The sequence below is a fragment of the Leptonychotes weddellii genome, chromosome 8 (genome assembly GCF_054177405.1).
Source record: "Leptonychotes weddellii isolate Sample4059 chromosome 8, ASM5417740v2, whole genome shotgun sequence".
Lineage (NCBI taxonomy): Eukaryota > Metazoa > Chordata > Mammalia > Carnivora > Phocidae > Leptonychotes > Leptonychotes weddellii.
The window spans coordinates 30675225-30690469 of NC_138376.1; the positions used below are offsets into that span (position 1 = coordinate 30675225).

Below are 15245 nucleotides of genomic sequence, written 5' to 3' on the forward strand. Positions count from 1 at the left end.
ATGTAACAGCTGTCTACTGGTGTCCTTCCAGTCTTGTGCCCCTCTAGTCCATTCTTCATATCTTCAAGTGGTCTTCTTAAAATGTATGTCATCTCACATCACTGTCCTGCTTAAACCCCTTCCATTCCTGCCATTTTCCCACTTGCACTTAGACTAAAATCCAGAGTGCTTACCATGGCCAAAAAGGCACGTGTGTGATTGAGCTCCTGCCTACCTCTGGCCTCATTTCCTCCTGTTCTTGGTCTTTATGCTCTTGCTGTACTATTCATTGATCTGTCTCCTGCCATAGGACCTTTGTCATGAAAATAGCTAATCTGTAAAGGTTTTCACTCCCATCTTCTTGCCTTTTAGGTCTTGGTTTAAATCTGAGGCTGAAGTCAGAATAGATCTCTTCCACCTCATTATTTTTTCACATCTTCCTTTTCTTTTGAGCATCATTAATAATTGACTTGTTTTATTTGTGTAATTGTGCAGTCGACGTCTCCTTCACTAGACTGTAAGCTGTATAGAGAGTAGAGGATTGTTTTGTTCTCCATTGTATTGATTGGACTTAGCATAATGCCCAGTCCAGAACAAGCACTTGGTAAATGTTTGTTGAATTCATGGATTCCTTCCATTTCCTGCTGTTTCATTCTGTGTGACCATTACATCCCACCTGCACTACTGCCAAATCGGTCATTATAAGGTAGTGCTTTTTTAATCATGCCGGACCCCTGCTCAAGGATGCATGCTGGTTTTCATTTCTTACTGCATCAGATTCCAAACTGTTTTTATATGACATCTAAGCAGCTTGGCTTCCTCATGCCTTTCGATGTCAGACTAGGAATCCTCAGTATTTCCACACAGGAGCACAAACTCCTCTTTCAATGCTATTAATTCCTACCTGTAGTCTGGGAGCCCTTCTTTTCTCATTAATTCATGCAGCGTGTGGATATAGAGTACCATCTATGGGCATTGTGCCAGGAACTCTCCTAATTCTGTGTGCTACCGATAGGACCTTGGTCAAGTTACTTAGGCTCCTTTGGCCTGAGTTCCTCCACCTGTAAAGTAGGCTGCTGTTGATACTTCATAGGGCCACTGTGGGAATTTCATGCAGTAAGCCATATTTGCCACCTACTTAGCACGTTATCTAGTGCATGGTGAGGGCTCTGTAAATGCTGGTTATTATTCTTACTCATTGTTCAAGACCCCACCGCAATCCTGCCACCTCCAGAAGTCTTTTAGCTTTTTCTCAGATCACATCAGTTGAAGCTTCAGAGCCTTGGTGTGGAGGAACTGAAGGCAGTTATTGTGGAGTGTTGCAAAAAGCTTCTTAGGACTGATCCTTGTCTTTTTTTTTTTAAAGATTTTATTTATTTATTTGACAGAGAGAGACACAGCGAGAGAGGGAACACAAGCAGGGGGAGTGGGAGAGGGAGAAGCAGGCTTCCCGCCGAGCAGGGAGCCCAATGTGGGGCTCGATCCCAGGACCCTGGGATCATGACCTGAGCCGAAGGCAGACGCTTAACGACTGAGCCACCCAGGCGCCCCATGGACTGATCCTTGTCTTAACACTGCAGATTTGAAGTGAGGGGGGGCATGCAGAATTTAGTGGAAAGAAATGGGAAATAGTTAAGAAATAGTGAAATCGGAGCCAAGAGATTTGGGCATTAGTTCTTGCTGAGCTGCTGACTAACTTCCTCACTCTAGTCCAGGCAAATCACTTTATCCATCCAGGCTTTGGGTTTATCTTCAAAATGAGCACATTAAAATAAATGTCAGTGTCTTTTCCAGCCCTGCTAAGTGCTTAGTATTTAAATATGATCAGAAAGTCATGGCACAAAAAATACAATATGACGTGGTTCTCTTGGCCACCTAAAGACCCTTAAATTTGGAAGGTAAAGCACAACACAGGTTCTCTTAGGAAAGAGATACACTGTCAACTCTGGAGTGCTTGGAAGTGGAATGCCAGGCCAGACTTAACACTCCTTTTACACAAAGGTTTGTTATCTCTTCTTTCCTTATGGAGCTGCATTTTAATCCATGTAGGTAGACTTAGGTACATTCTGGGACTTTGGTTTACTTAGCAAAATTGTATGTATTACCCTTGATGATGAGAAATGAGAGCCTTGAGTTCCTTGTTACTTTTGCAAAGGATTTTAATCACTATTATGCTTTGTCTCTAGGATCCAAACCAAGCAGATGAAGAAGCAATGACACAGATCATCCGAGTGTCCTAACCCCAGGCCATGTGATGGAGCAGATCAAGGTCATGTTCCTCACCACTGTTTCCCACTGTTCCAGGAAATTGATCACCTCTTCCAATGGGACACTGACGATTACGTGCTGCCCTTTTCTACAGGACAAACCACTTAGTTTTTAATAAGTGGCTCAGTATTATAATTGCAGCGATGTCTGGCAAATTGAAGTCATAAGCCTTTGTCTCGCCCTTTCAGGCAGGACCTATTTCAGACTGTTGATGACATTGACATTTCATGGATTAGGATGATGCAAGGGACCTGTGCACATAAGTGCACACACAGCACTTATGTTGGCTTCTGAAGCCAGCCAGCCATCTTAGCTAGGGAGAACAACCTTCTCAACCGAGACTGAAATCAGGGAAGCCGACGCCCACTCCTTCCCATGGAATCTAAGCAGCATCCATCCTCTGATGGGGGATCTCCGGCTGACTCACTGGACACTTTGTATTCAGAGGTGGCTTCCAGGCAAGGAAGTTCCATCTTATAACATGGAAACAATAAATTCTCTGAGAATTCATCTAATCTGTGGTAATAATAGGAATCTTTGTCTACCCAGATGATAGGTTGGTATTTTTGGACTCCAGCCAAGAAAAGCTAACTCTGGGGATAGAATGACAAAAGACTCAAGCACTAAAACTATAAATTGCTGAATCTCTCTTTTTTTTAAAGCTTTGGCAAGTTGTGGTTTGTCTGTCTGCTGACAGATCATCTGGACCATAGTTTTTGCTTCTGCTACTTGTAAGACAATTTAGAGGGTATTGGACCTTGAAACTGCCTTTCCTAAGTAGAGAACAAAACCATACAACAACTTTCTGTGCTGAAGTGCTGAGGACATTGTAGTAACTCCTAAACAGCCAAATTAGAATTTTTTTTTTTTTTTTAGTAGGCTCCACACCCAACATGGAGTACAATGTGGGGCTTGAATTCACATCCCTGAGATCAAGACCTGAGCTGAGGTCGAGAGTTGGATGCTCAACTGACTGAGTCACCCAGGTGCCCCTAGAGATTTTCAGTCATAGGCTTTGTGACAGCATTTGGGGAAGAGAAGGGTTCACACGTGTTGCAGTCTAGCAGAAGAGAGAGTAGTATATATACCCATGTGTTGTCATATAGCATGATTCTCCAGTGGATGGATGCCTGGGATGGATCATTAAGGTGAAAAGAATTTACATTTATACTATAACTTTTTAACAAGCATGGAAAGGGAGAAGTCTGAGAACTGCTCTTTGACAATTTCTGTCTGGAAAGCATTGTTCAATCACACTCTCCTGGATATATTCCAGGTTACCTGCTCGAGTTTAAGGTGAATATTGGCTTCACTCCTGCAGCACTTTGTTTGGTGCTGGCCCCAGAGAGCGAACATTCTCTTTCTTCCCCTGGCAGCTGATTCTTTGGTGCCAGTTTCCATGTTTCTCCTTTTCTACATAGGCCTTGTATAGCAGAAAGGTTTTTACATTACATCCACATTCTGGGGATAAGCTGCCAACTGGTAATGGTGATGCTGGCAGAGTCAAGAATTGGGCCACATTTCCCAGAATGGACTGTGCCTCAGTAATCTATTTCTTTGCTAGATGTTGAACCTGGGGTAAACTAAGATGATATTTCAGAAAAGAGTTGCTGCCTTCTCTAGAAACAAGGAAGACTTAATTCTTTTGAAGATCATTTGGGTTTGATTTAAATACCAAGAGTAAGAATTGACGCTTTCTTTGATGGTTTCACTCAAATTGTATTAAGAGGAAAAGAAAATAAATCCTCTGAAGAAAACATCACAAAGAGAAATAATTGTAATGGTGGAAATAGAGGTTCAGAACTATGCAAAGAAAGCAGGAAGTAAAGTATCTCTCTAGTCCTTGGTATCTGTAGTCACCTGTCCTGGCTTCCAGATGTCAGGAGAGGCCAAACCCTCTGGTAGGCTCACTAGAAACTTCTGGCTCTTAAGTTTGACACATTGATTTTATTCAGTAAGCCCCAAGATTTTCAGATGATAGTTCACTAAAAACAATGAGGAATTTCTATCCCTTGGTTTGTTTAGGAGTCTTTAAGATTCAGAGCTCAGAAAGAAAGTCCTCCAATCTAAGCCAACAGCAGTTCAAAAATGCTATTTATTTGTGTCTGTAAGTTTGTACATAGTAACAACCTCACATTGTTGCAGAATTTTTTTTCCATGAGTTTGAGTTGTTTTTTTTGAAAGAAATGCTTCAGTTGTCATTTTGTCACTGCATTTCAGATAGCTCGTGGCCCTTTTATTGTGGCCATTTTAGCACATCATAATAACCCACAAAGTGGGGGGTTGAGGTTTGGATTTTTTTTCTTTGTTACTGGTTCTTTTATTTGTCCTTGTGACTGTAGTGATGACTTCATAGATGCAGAAAGAGTGAATGGATGAGTGAATAATTGGTTTAATGCATAGTTATTTCACTTCTTGAGTGCTCTTTTTGGCAAGATAATTGTAAATGTATATATTTTAATTGCACTGGTACATTGAACATGTCAGTGTCTATACCACTGGACCAACAGAGCTTTTTCTGGCTGTTGGGTGCCTGATAATAATGTCTTGATTTTCCTTTGGGACTCAACAGTATAGGTTTTTCTCCCAGCAGTAGGGGGAGTACAGGTGATCGATCATTGATGTCATTGCAATTGTTATTTTTTAAAATAAATTTGTAAAAATACTAAAAAGTGATTTGAATTTTCACATTCCTTGGGTTCTAGGTTGTGTTTATAATGTTGCCATTGTGATCTTTGTAGACATGGGAGCTCTGTAGACAGTGTCAAACTTGTAGTGTCCAGGCCTCTTAGTTGCATGTCTCCCCTTACTCTCCTTTTCTTCCCTTTTTGCCTTCCATCCTGCTGAGGAGGTAATCTCTGCCACCCGTGCAGATTGTATATTTCATCTTACTACTGGAAGTGTTAACCAAAATTTGATGAAGTATTCCACAAGCAAAATAAGCCTTTTAGTTATTGATGTGGAGAACAAAGGTAAAAGAAATACAGGGAAAAAAATTAAATTTCCTTACAACTTAACAGCCCACTGACCAGTACTTGAGACAGGCAGAGTGGCCTTCCTCTAGGAACTCAACTGCCTAGATGTTAATACTTTGCTGTGGCAAAAGGCAACCTGTTTGACATTAGCCCGACCTCCAGGATCCTGTAAGTTTCCTTTAACATATTAAATTCATTTGGAAGCTTCCTTTATCTCTACTCCCCAAGATATATGTTGGCAATCATCCTCCAAGCATATGGCCCCACTGATACACATCTAAAGGGTTTCATGACTAAGATTTTAGTAGAGGGTAATAAATGGCCCCTCGGGGCCTGGAAACCTTGTTTCCAAATTCCTTAGAGACTTACACAATCCCTAACCACCTCCCAACTTGAAAGGATACAATGAACCACTGCTCACAATCCAGTGCAGCTCTTTCTGCCCAAGGTCCTGTCCCTGTGCTTTAATAAAACCACCTGCTTTGCACGGAAGACGCCTCAAGAATTCTTTCTTGGCTGTTCTCCCAAACCCCAACATTTTCACATCAGTTATCACTGAAACAGCATTGACTGGGTATTGTAGAACTAAAGATAGTGAAGCTGTAATTTTAAGATTTATTTCTGCAGAAAAACAAAACACGATGCTTTCCTGATTGTTAAAAATCCACAACACACTCCTACTATTAATAATGGGAATTCTCCAAAAATGTGAGCCAACTGACAGGCAACCTCAGGCATTTACCACACAGGGAACCAGGAGCTGGAGCTAGAGCAAAGCAACGTCCGGAGCACACTCAGGAGACGACCTATAGACCTGTCCTGGCAGGTAAGAGAAACAGAAGAAATTCTCTAATTAAGGCACTGACCATTAAATAGCGTTAGCCTAAGGTTGATAAAAAACCATACTGAGGTTGCTTTAGTCAGATGCTAATGGAACATTGCCCTTAGAAATTCAGAGGTGAGCCAGCATTCCACTCTGGTGATAGAAGACCCCTCTATTGACACTATCTGAAATAATCTGGTCTTATTGAAGAAACATTTTCACAGATAAAAGATTTTTTTTTTTAAAGGTTTTATTTATCTGAGAGAGAGAATAGGAGACAGAGAGCATGAGAGGGGGAGGGTCAGAGGGAGAAGCAGACTCCCTGCTGAGCGGGGAGCCTGATGTGGGACTCGATCCCGGAACTCCAGGATCATGACCTGAGCCGAAGGCAGTCGCTTAACCAACTGAGCCACCCAGGTGCCCCACGGATAAAGATTTTTAAGCATCTTCTTGACTCTTGAACATGCTTGCCCCCCCCGCCAAACCTGCAGCCGCTCACCTCCCAGAGGCCAGAGCAAGGGCGCAGGGGGCGGGAGGCAGGTGGGGCGGGGCGGGGCCCGCGGCCACCCTGGATTGGCATCTCCCCGAGGAGGCCCACACTGATTGGTTGGTGGGAGGGACCCGCCAAGGCTGTCGTTGCGGATTGGCTGCTACCCGGAGGACCCTCGTTTCCGGTAGCTTGGTGTGCAACCCCGCGCCGCCATGGCGATCGGCGAGCGGTTGGCGGCGCCGCCCGTGTGGCCCGTAGAGGCCCGGTTGGCGGCGCTGCTTCCCGACCTGCTGGTGTTCAGGAAGCCCCGGCGATCGGAACCCGAGCTCGCCACGGCCCAGGGCGTCCTCCTTGGCGTCCACGTGACGGGTGAGCCGAGGCGCGTCGCTCTCCCGCCCTGCCCGAGGGGCGGCCGTTGGGCCTGGCTCCGAGAGGCGGCGGCGGTTACAGGCCTGGCCCCCGGGCAAGCAAAGGCGCGGCTTAAGTGCTCGCCGCCGCCTCCTCGGGAAACCTGGTTCAGAGCTGGAGGACTCCTTCCGGAATGGTCTGGCGTAGCCCTAGAGTTCACTTCAGAAATGAAAGGAGACTCAGAAACGGAAAAGGACTTTTGCGGGACCACTCAGCAGGCTTTGAACCTAAGTTTTCTCCCAATACGCATACCGCTTCAGCCCGTTTTTTTCGCTCAATAAATTCCTTCTTTGGGTCCCTAAGTGTGTGCCCGCCACTGCGCTAGGAATTAGAGATCCAGCAGCTACTTCGAGAGTCGCTTACTTAACAAATATTTGTGGAGTTTGTGTCATGGATCTGAAGATGAGTGTCTGAAGGTGCCTGACCTCGAGGAGCTCACCATCTGAGTTCTCCATAAAGCTTTAATCCATCCCCCTCGTCGTTGGTCTCTCTGTCTCTCACATGGGGCGAAATCCCATTTCTCCCTTGGCCAGGGAGCTTAAGAGGGTATGGCAGAAACGGGTTAGCTGGCTAGAGAGGAAAGAGGGTGCTTGTGGGTGAATCTTCCATCTGCAGCTCCTGGAAATGAAGGGGGTGTGGCTCTCTGGGTTCCCAGGGGCGGCAGGCAGCCAGCCTGGCCCCGAGTATGAACACTTGTTAAAGGATAATGAAATTACTCATCTGGAGGAGATCTGCTTCTTTACACTGGCTTGATGCGTGCAGGGAATAGAGCCTAAAAGTTCAGAATTTGCAGCTAACGTAATTTTTGTTTTGTCGGCTAGGGTTTACAGCATTAATGGATAGGTTCAGCCTGACCTGCAAGTCGGAACATGACATGGACAAACTGGCCCACATCTTCAGTTATTACATCAGTGACATCGTGGAACGTGAGTGACTATTGTAGGGAAGCCAGGAGGTGTGGTGCTGGGCTCCTGAGGGTTTGGTAACAGAAGGGGGCCTGGGCTACTTGAAAAGATACCAAAGGGTTATTCCTTTAGTGTTACTCATCTTTTATTTCTTCTTTCTTGCTACTAACAGGCTAGATTTTTGCCTGTATCTGCCATTCTACCTAGTCTCACATTCTGTTGACTCAATGTTCAGAAAGGGGGGGGAGAACAAATTAATTTTAATTTTTACTTTGCATGTTTATATTTTATTTCAAAATAAAGTATTCCTCAGGTTGCCTCTTCCAACAATAATGTAATGTGCCACATGTGTTTATATCCGATATAATTTACAAAACACCTTCCCATTCTATTATTGCATTTTGATCCTATGAAATAGGAATGAGTGTTTTCTTCATTTTCTGCCATATATTAAGCTTGTGGAAATTTGCCTAATCTGGGGAAGAAAAAAAAATCAGCTCCTTACATGTGCAGTAAACATTTTGAGTACATATTCTTTTTTTTTTTTTAAGATTTTATTTATTCATTTGAAAGAGAGAGAGAGAGGACAAGGGGGGGGAGGGGCGGGCGGCGGCAGAGGGAGAACCCGACTTCTGGCTGAACAGGGAGCCTGACGCAGGACTCGATCCCCGGACCCTGGGATCATGACCTGAGCTGAAGGCAGATACTTAACCAACTGAGCCACCCGGGCGCCCTTAAGTGCATATTCTGTGATATATACTGTAAAAGGTCAGGGTGTGCAAAAACCTACTTTTGAGGAGCTTTCTGTCTAGTTAGACCTACCCAACAAATTAATCTGGTCCTGAAACTTTTAGTAGTTACATAACATTCCCTTCTTTTATTGACAGTGTCCATACAGTCATGTCCATAATTCTGAGATTCATCAGAATTTTTACTTTGTGGAAATCTCCTTTAGGAACTTGTTTATTTGATTCACCCCTTACCCCTGAGGAACAGTTGTAAAAGGTCTTTAGATTTTTCTCATCAAGTTTAGATGACAGGGCGAGATAGAAATTATGTATATATTATAACACCAGGAACTGCTGGGTACTAGAAATACAGGGGAAAATAAGACATAATACTTGCCCTCTTGAAGTTTCCATGTTAGTGGGAGAGACAATAAGTAAACAAGATCATTATACATTATACATTTTACAAAGGAAATAGGGTGTAATGGTAAAGAATTGTAGAGTGGGAGATTTTTTTCAGGTAGGGTGATCATAGGAGGCTCCTCAAGTGTTTAAGCTGAGACATAAAGGATGAGAGAAACACCTTGTGAAGAGTGAGGAGTAAAGTGTTTCAGGCAGAAGAGTGAGGAGTAAAGTATTTCAGGCAGAAGAATGCCAAGTGCAAAGCTTCTAAGATGGGAGGAAGCTTGCCATGTTCTGGGAACTAAGAAGACCAGTGTGGCTAACACATAGCTAGCAGGGAGAAGAGTGGTTTGAGGTGAGATTGGAGATCATTGAACTCTGTAGGCCATAAGGAGTTTGGATTATGTATTTTTGTATAAAGGGAAACTGTTAAAAGGTTCTGGCAAGGGGGTGATGTGGTCCGATTTACATTTTTGAAAGCTCATTTTAACCGCCTTATGGCAATTGGATTATAGGGAGCTGATGGAGGGCAGGTGGTAAGAATAGAAGCTAGAAGAGGCAGCTGTAGCAGCTGTGGAGAGATGAGGCTGATTTGGTCTAGAGTAGTGGTTCTCAACCTTGGCAGTACATTAAATAACCACTCGGGGAGCTTTTAAAGATTTTATTTATTTGAGAGAGAGCACATGAGAGGGAGGAGGGTCAGAGGGAGAAGCAGACTCCCTGCCAAGCAGGGAGCCCGATGCGGGACTCGATCCCGGGACTCCAGGATCATGACCTGAGCCGAAGGCAGTCGCTTAACCAACTGAGCCACCCAGGCGCCCTCGGGGAGCTTTTAAAAATCCTGGTGTCTAGGCTTTACCTCAGACCAATTAAATCAAAATACCTTGGGGTAAGCCCAGAAATAAAGATTTTTTAAAGTTTCACAGGCTATTCCAATGTTGAAGCCAAGGTGGAAACCATTGGTCTAGAGATAAGGCAGTGGAGCCATAAGGAGATGAATTGATTTGAAATGTGTTTTGCAGGTTCAAAAGACAAGATTTGCTGGTATATTGATACCAGTGGGAAGTAGTGAGAAAAGCGACTCTCAAGGATTTTTTGGCTCTCATAATTGAATTGATGGTGGTGTCACTTACCGAGATGGGAAAGACTGGGCTTTGAGAAAGAAAATCAAGGGTTCTGTTTTGAATATACTGAGTTGTCAATAAGTCATTCAAATGGAGAATGAAGTCAGTAGCAATGATTGAGCCTGGAGCTCAGAGAATAGATCTCTGTTAGAGACAAAAAGTGAGTTGATGGCATAAAGATGTTACTTAAAGTTAGGAACTGATTGAGTCCACATGAGGAGAGTGTAAATAGAGAGAGCCTAAGACTGAGGCTTGAGGGACTCCAGGACAGATTATGATTAGAGAGAAAGAACTTACAAAAGAGACTATAAAGCAGCCAGTTAGGTGGGATATTGTGGTGTTCCTGAAGCCAAAGGAGAAGTAGAGTCTCTGGGGGAGGAAGGCTGGGACTGGCTGAGTTGAAAATGAAAAGTATAAAGTACAGTGCTGTGAGAAAATACTGAATTTAGCAAGGTGAATGCTGTTGATGATCTTGATAAATTTTAGTGAAGTGATGGAGTTGGGAGTCAGATGGGAGAAAGCGGAGAAGAGAATGGTAGAGAAAATGTTTTAAGAGTGAACAGGATATGAGGAACAAATTGTATATGGCCAACTCTTTTGAGAATTTTTTTGATGGGGATGTAGCAGAAAAATGGAGCTAATAGCAAGGGAAGGTAGAGTGTTGTGTTTTGTTTTCATTTTTAAGATATTAATAGAAATGATCCAGTGGAGAGGAGATAAGGGAGGGAGTGAAGTTCTTGAAAGGGTGGGAGGGGCTAGGATCCAGAGCCCAATGGGGTGACTTTGAAGAGAACAGGAGTATTTCTTTCATTTTCAAGAAGATGGATATAGATACAGACAGATTTGGGGAGAAGCTAAGGGAAAGAAAAGAGTCCCTTGGAGGGAACAAATAGACTAGAGAAGATATGAGGAAAAACTCAGTAGACCATTCTTCTGATCATATATAATTCTGCCATGATCTAGTATATCTGATTTTGATGCATTTTCCTCTCTCTCCTTTACTTGATTTCAGATGTGCTGTGTTTTGGAGGAGATATCCTAAATATCACAGGTATTTTTCAGTTTTTCTGAATATTTAAAGGACTGTAAGTGAGGAAGACTTCATTTAGGTGGAATTTGGCATATTTGTTTATTCAGCATTGTTTGTTATTTAATATGTCCTTGGCCCTGGGGAAACAAAGATGAAGAAGACACAGTCACTGACTCAAAGGTTCTCTCAGTCTAATAGAAAAACCTTGCCCATATTAAGTTCACAGGTGCTTTACATTTTGCTTAATTAAATGACAAAAATAAGTGCCTATAAAGCACTTATTTGCATGAGAAACTTAGGCCTTAAGAGCAGAAGCCATGTGTAAGATAGGAGTCAAAATCTCCTATCTGGAGAACTCTCAGGATCATTAATAGCTATATGCCACAGAGTTGGCCTCTTTTTTAAATTTAAACTTAATTAAGCCACCCTTGAAATTAGATTTGAACATGAACCTACATTTTATGAACCTCTTAGCTAGTGCCCCTCCCATTCTGTTAGTATACTGGTGGAGGGAAGATTATCAAAAATACTTTTTTTTTTTTTTTAAAGATTTTATTTATTTGACAGAGAGAGAGAACACAAGCTGGGGGAGTGGAAGAGGGAGAAGCAGGCCTCCCACTAAGCAGGGAGCCTGAAGTGGGGCTCGATCCCAGAACCCTGGGATCATGACCTGAGCCTAAGGCAGATGCTTAATGACTGACCCACCCAGGCGCCCTATCAAAAATACTCTTAAACTAAAGGAACATTTCAGCTTCTGCCTTGTCTTGTTTTTTATGATGAGTGGTTTTGAGGCTCCAAGGCAGTATTTTAACCAAGCATAATGTACAGGGCCAAGGAACCTTGCCTAACACCTTGCATGATATCTTCTGCATTATTGGGAGCTTTGCCCAGATCAGGTGAATCCAGATATTTGATCCTTGTCAGCCTGTCTTGTGTGTCTGCAGGGAATGTGCTTCTGGCACTCTGGACAGTGAAACAGAATCAACTCAGTGACATCATTACCCTGGTGGCAAAATGCAGTCTGGAGATACAGGAGAAATTTGGGATCTACCATACCAGAGAAGGCCAGGACCTGCAGCTAAAGATAGGTAGTAGCTACTAAAAGAGTGATCAATTAAAAAAAAAAAAAACCCACTATACAAAATTCAAAATATAAATGACAACCTGAAAAAAAAAATCTGCAACTTATATACATAAGGGGTGAATATTAGAAATAAAACACCTAGAAATCAACAAAAGACTAACTTTTTAAGAGAAAGATGGGAAAGGACACAAATAAATAGTACATAGACAAAGAAATACATCTCTTTTAACATGTGAAAAGATGTTTAATTTCATAATAAGAAAAATGCCAATTGAAAGTGCATTGAGATTATTTCTCACCTGTAGATACCAAAAATTCATATGCTGACCACACTGTTGATGAGGCAATGAGGAATACACAGTCTCATATACACTGCTGATGGGAGTCAACAGCAGTACAACTTCTATGAAGAATAATTTTGGTAATCTCTTGAGATTCCAAATGCATTTATTCTTCAATCTAGCAATCCCACTCCCAAATATTTATCCTATAGGTATACCTGACTGTGTATGAAATGTTATCGGTATAAGATTATTGATTGCAATATGGTTTGTAATAAAACGATCTATAGGAGACTGGTTAAATAAACAATATGTCTACTCAATGAGATTTTATGCAACTTTAAAAAAAGATACTCTGATATAGCAATATCTTCAAAAGCAAGATGCAAAGCACTGTGGTATGCTACCTTTTATATAAAGACAAAAAATAAGAATTTTTCTTGTTTGTTCATATTGATATAAAGAAACACTGGAAAGATATATAAGAAATGAATAAAAGTTACCTATTGGAGGAAAAACGGTGTTATATTAGTTTCAGGTGTACAATATAGTGATTCAACAATCTCATACATCACCCGGTGCTCACCACAAGTGCCTCCTTAATCCCCATCACCTATTTAACCCATCCCCCCACCCCCTCCCTGCTGGTAACCATCAGTTTGTTCTTTATAGTTAAGAGTCTCTTTCTTGGTTTGCCTCATTCTTTCTTTCTTTTTTTCCCCTTTGCTCATTTGTTTCTTAAATTGCACATATGAATGAAATCATATGGTATTTGTCTTTCTCTGACTTATTTCCCTTTACATTGTACTCTTAGCTCCGTCCATATTGTTGCAAATGTCAAGATTTCGTTTTTTATGGCTGAATACTATTCCATTATCACACACACACACACACACGCATATCTTCTTTATCCATCTTTTCATAAGATGCTCAACATCACTCATCTTCAAGGAAATGCAAATCAAAACTACAATGAGATATCACCTCACACCTGTCAGAATGGCTAAAATCAAAAACACAAGAAAACAAGTGTTGGGGAGGATGTAGAGAAAGAGGAACCCTCTTGCACTGTTGGTGGGAATGAATGCAAACTGGTGCAGCCATTGTGGAAAACAGTGTGGAGGTTCCCCAAAAAGTTTAAAAGAGAACTACCCTACAATCCAGTAATCACCCGACTGGGTATTTACACAAAAAAATACAAAAACACTAACTCAAAGGGATCATGCACCCCTATGTTTATAGCATTATTTACAGTAGCCAAATTATGGAAGCAGCCCAAGGGGCCATCGATAAATGAATGGGTAGTATAGTCTTTTTAACAATATTTATTCCTCCAGTCCATGAGTATGGAATGCCTTTCCATTTCTTTATGTCATCTTCAATTTCTCTCATGAGTGTTTTATAGTTTTCAGAGTACAGGTCTTTCACCCCTTTCATTAAGTTTATTCCTAGGTGTCTTATTATTTTTGGTACAGTTGTAAATGGGATTGTTTTCCTAATTTCTCTTTCTACTACTTCATTATTGGTGTATAGAAATACAACAGATTTCTGCACATTGATTTTGTGTCCTGCAAATTTACTGAATTCATTTATCAGTTCTTGCAGTTTTTTGGTGGAGTGTTTGGGTTTTCTACATATAGTATGTCATCTGCAAATAGGGTTTTACTTCTTCTGTTTACTTCTTCCTTACCAGTTTGGATGCCTTTTATTCCTTTTTGTTGTCTGATTGCTTTGGCTTGACTCCCAGTACTACATTGAATGCAGGTGTTTAGAGTGAACATCCCTGTTTTATTCCTGACCTTAAGGAAAAACTCAGTTTTTCCCCATTAAGGATTATGTTAGCTGTGGGTTTTTTATATATGGCCTTCATTATGTTGAGGTATGTTCCCTCTAAACCTACTTTGTTGAAAGCTTTTATCATGAAGGGATATTGTTCTGTCAGATGCTTTTTCTTCGTCTGTTGAAATGATCATATGGTTTTTATCCTTTCTCTTATTGATGTGATGTATCATGTTGATTTGTGAATATTGGACCACACTTGCATCTTGGGAATAAATCCCACTTGATCGTGGTGAATGATTTTTTTAATGTATTGTTGGATTCAGTTTGCCAGTATTGTGTTGAGGATTTTTGCATCTATGTTCATCGGAGATATTGGCCTGTAGTTCTCTTTTTTTGTGGTTTCTTTATCTGGTTTTGGTATCAGGGTAGTGCTGACCTCATAGAATGAATTTGGAAGTTTTTCTTCTATTTTTTGGAATAAATAATATGAGGAGAATAGGTATTAACTTCTTTAAATGTTTGGTAGAATTTGTCTGTGAAGCCATCTGGTCCTGGACTTGTTTTTTGGTTGGGAGTTTTTGATTACTGATTCAATCTCCTTACTGGTAATTGGTCTATTCAAATCTTCTATTTCTTCCTGCTTCAGCTTTGGTAGGTTGTATGTTTCTAGGAATTTATCCATTTATTCTAGGCTTTCCAATTTGTTGGCATTTAGTTTTCATTATATTCTCTTATAATTGTTGTATTTCTGTGGTATTGGTTGTTATTTCTCCTCTTTGATTTGTGATTTCGTTTATTTGAGTCCTCTTTCTTTTTTTAATGAGTCTAGCTAGAGATTTATCAATTTTGTTGATCTTTTCAAAGAACCATCTCCTGGTTTCATTCATCTGTTCTACTTGCTTTTTAGTTTCTGTATCATTTATTTCTGCTCTAATCTTCATTATTTCCTTCCTTCTGCTGGTTTTG

The 15245-nt window shown here is 41.4% G+C and overlaps 2 protein-coding genes across 47 annotated transcripts in view; both read left to right on the forward strand.

Annotated features, from left to right (window-relative positions):
- NFYA (nuclear transcription factor Y subunit alpha) overlaps nt 1-4923 on the forward strand; it is a 31216-nt gene extending 26293 nt beyond the window's left edge. For all 10 annotated transcript variants that reach the window (XM_081828140.1, XM_081828139.1, XM_081828137.1 and 7 more), the window contains one exon: nt 2166-4923. In XM_081828140.1, the coding sequence (XP_081684266.1) occupies nt 2166-2219 (54 nt within the window). In that variant the 3' untranslated portion in view covers nt 2220-4923. The remainder of the gene's footprint in view (nt 1-2165) is intronic.
- Nucleotides 4924-6711: 1788 nt separating this feature from the next.
- Nucleotides 6712-15245, forward strand: part of LOC102742249 (adenylate cyclase type 10-like) — a 61256-nt gene continuing 52722 nt past the window's right edge. For 32 of the 37 annotated variants that reach the window (XR_014147648.1, XR_014147646.1, XR_014147647.1 and 29 more), the window contains exons 1-4: nt 6712-6904; nt 7765-7869; nt 11115-11153; nt 12077-12220. Coding sequence is in view for 33 of the 37 variants with exons in the window: in XM_081828178.1 (XP_081684304.1) it covers nt 6748-6904; nt 7765-7869; nt 11115-11153; nt 12077-12220 (445 nt within the window). In the remaining 4 variants the exon portion in view is untranslated. The other 5 variants (XM_081828161.1, XM_081828162.1, XM_081828160.1 and 2 more) reach the window with 5 other exon arrangements.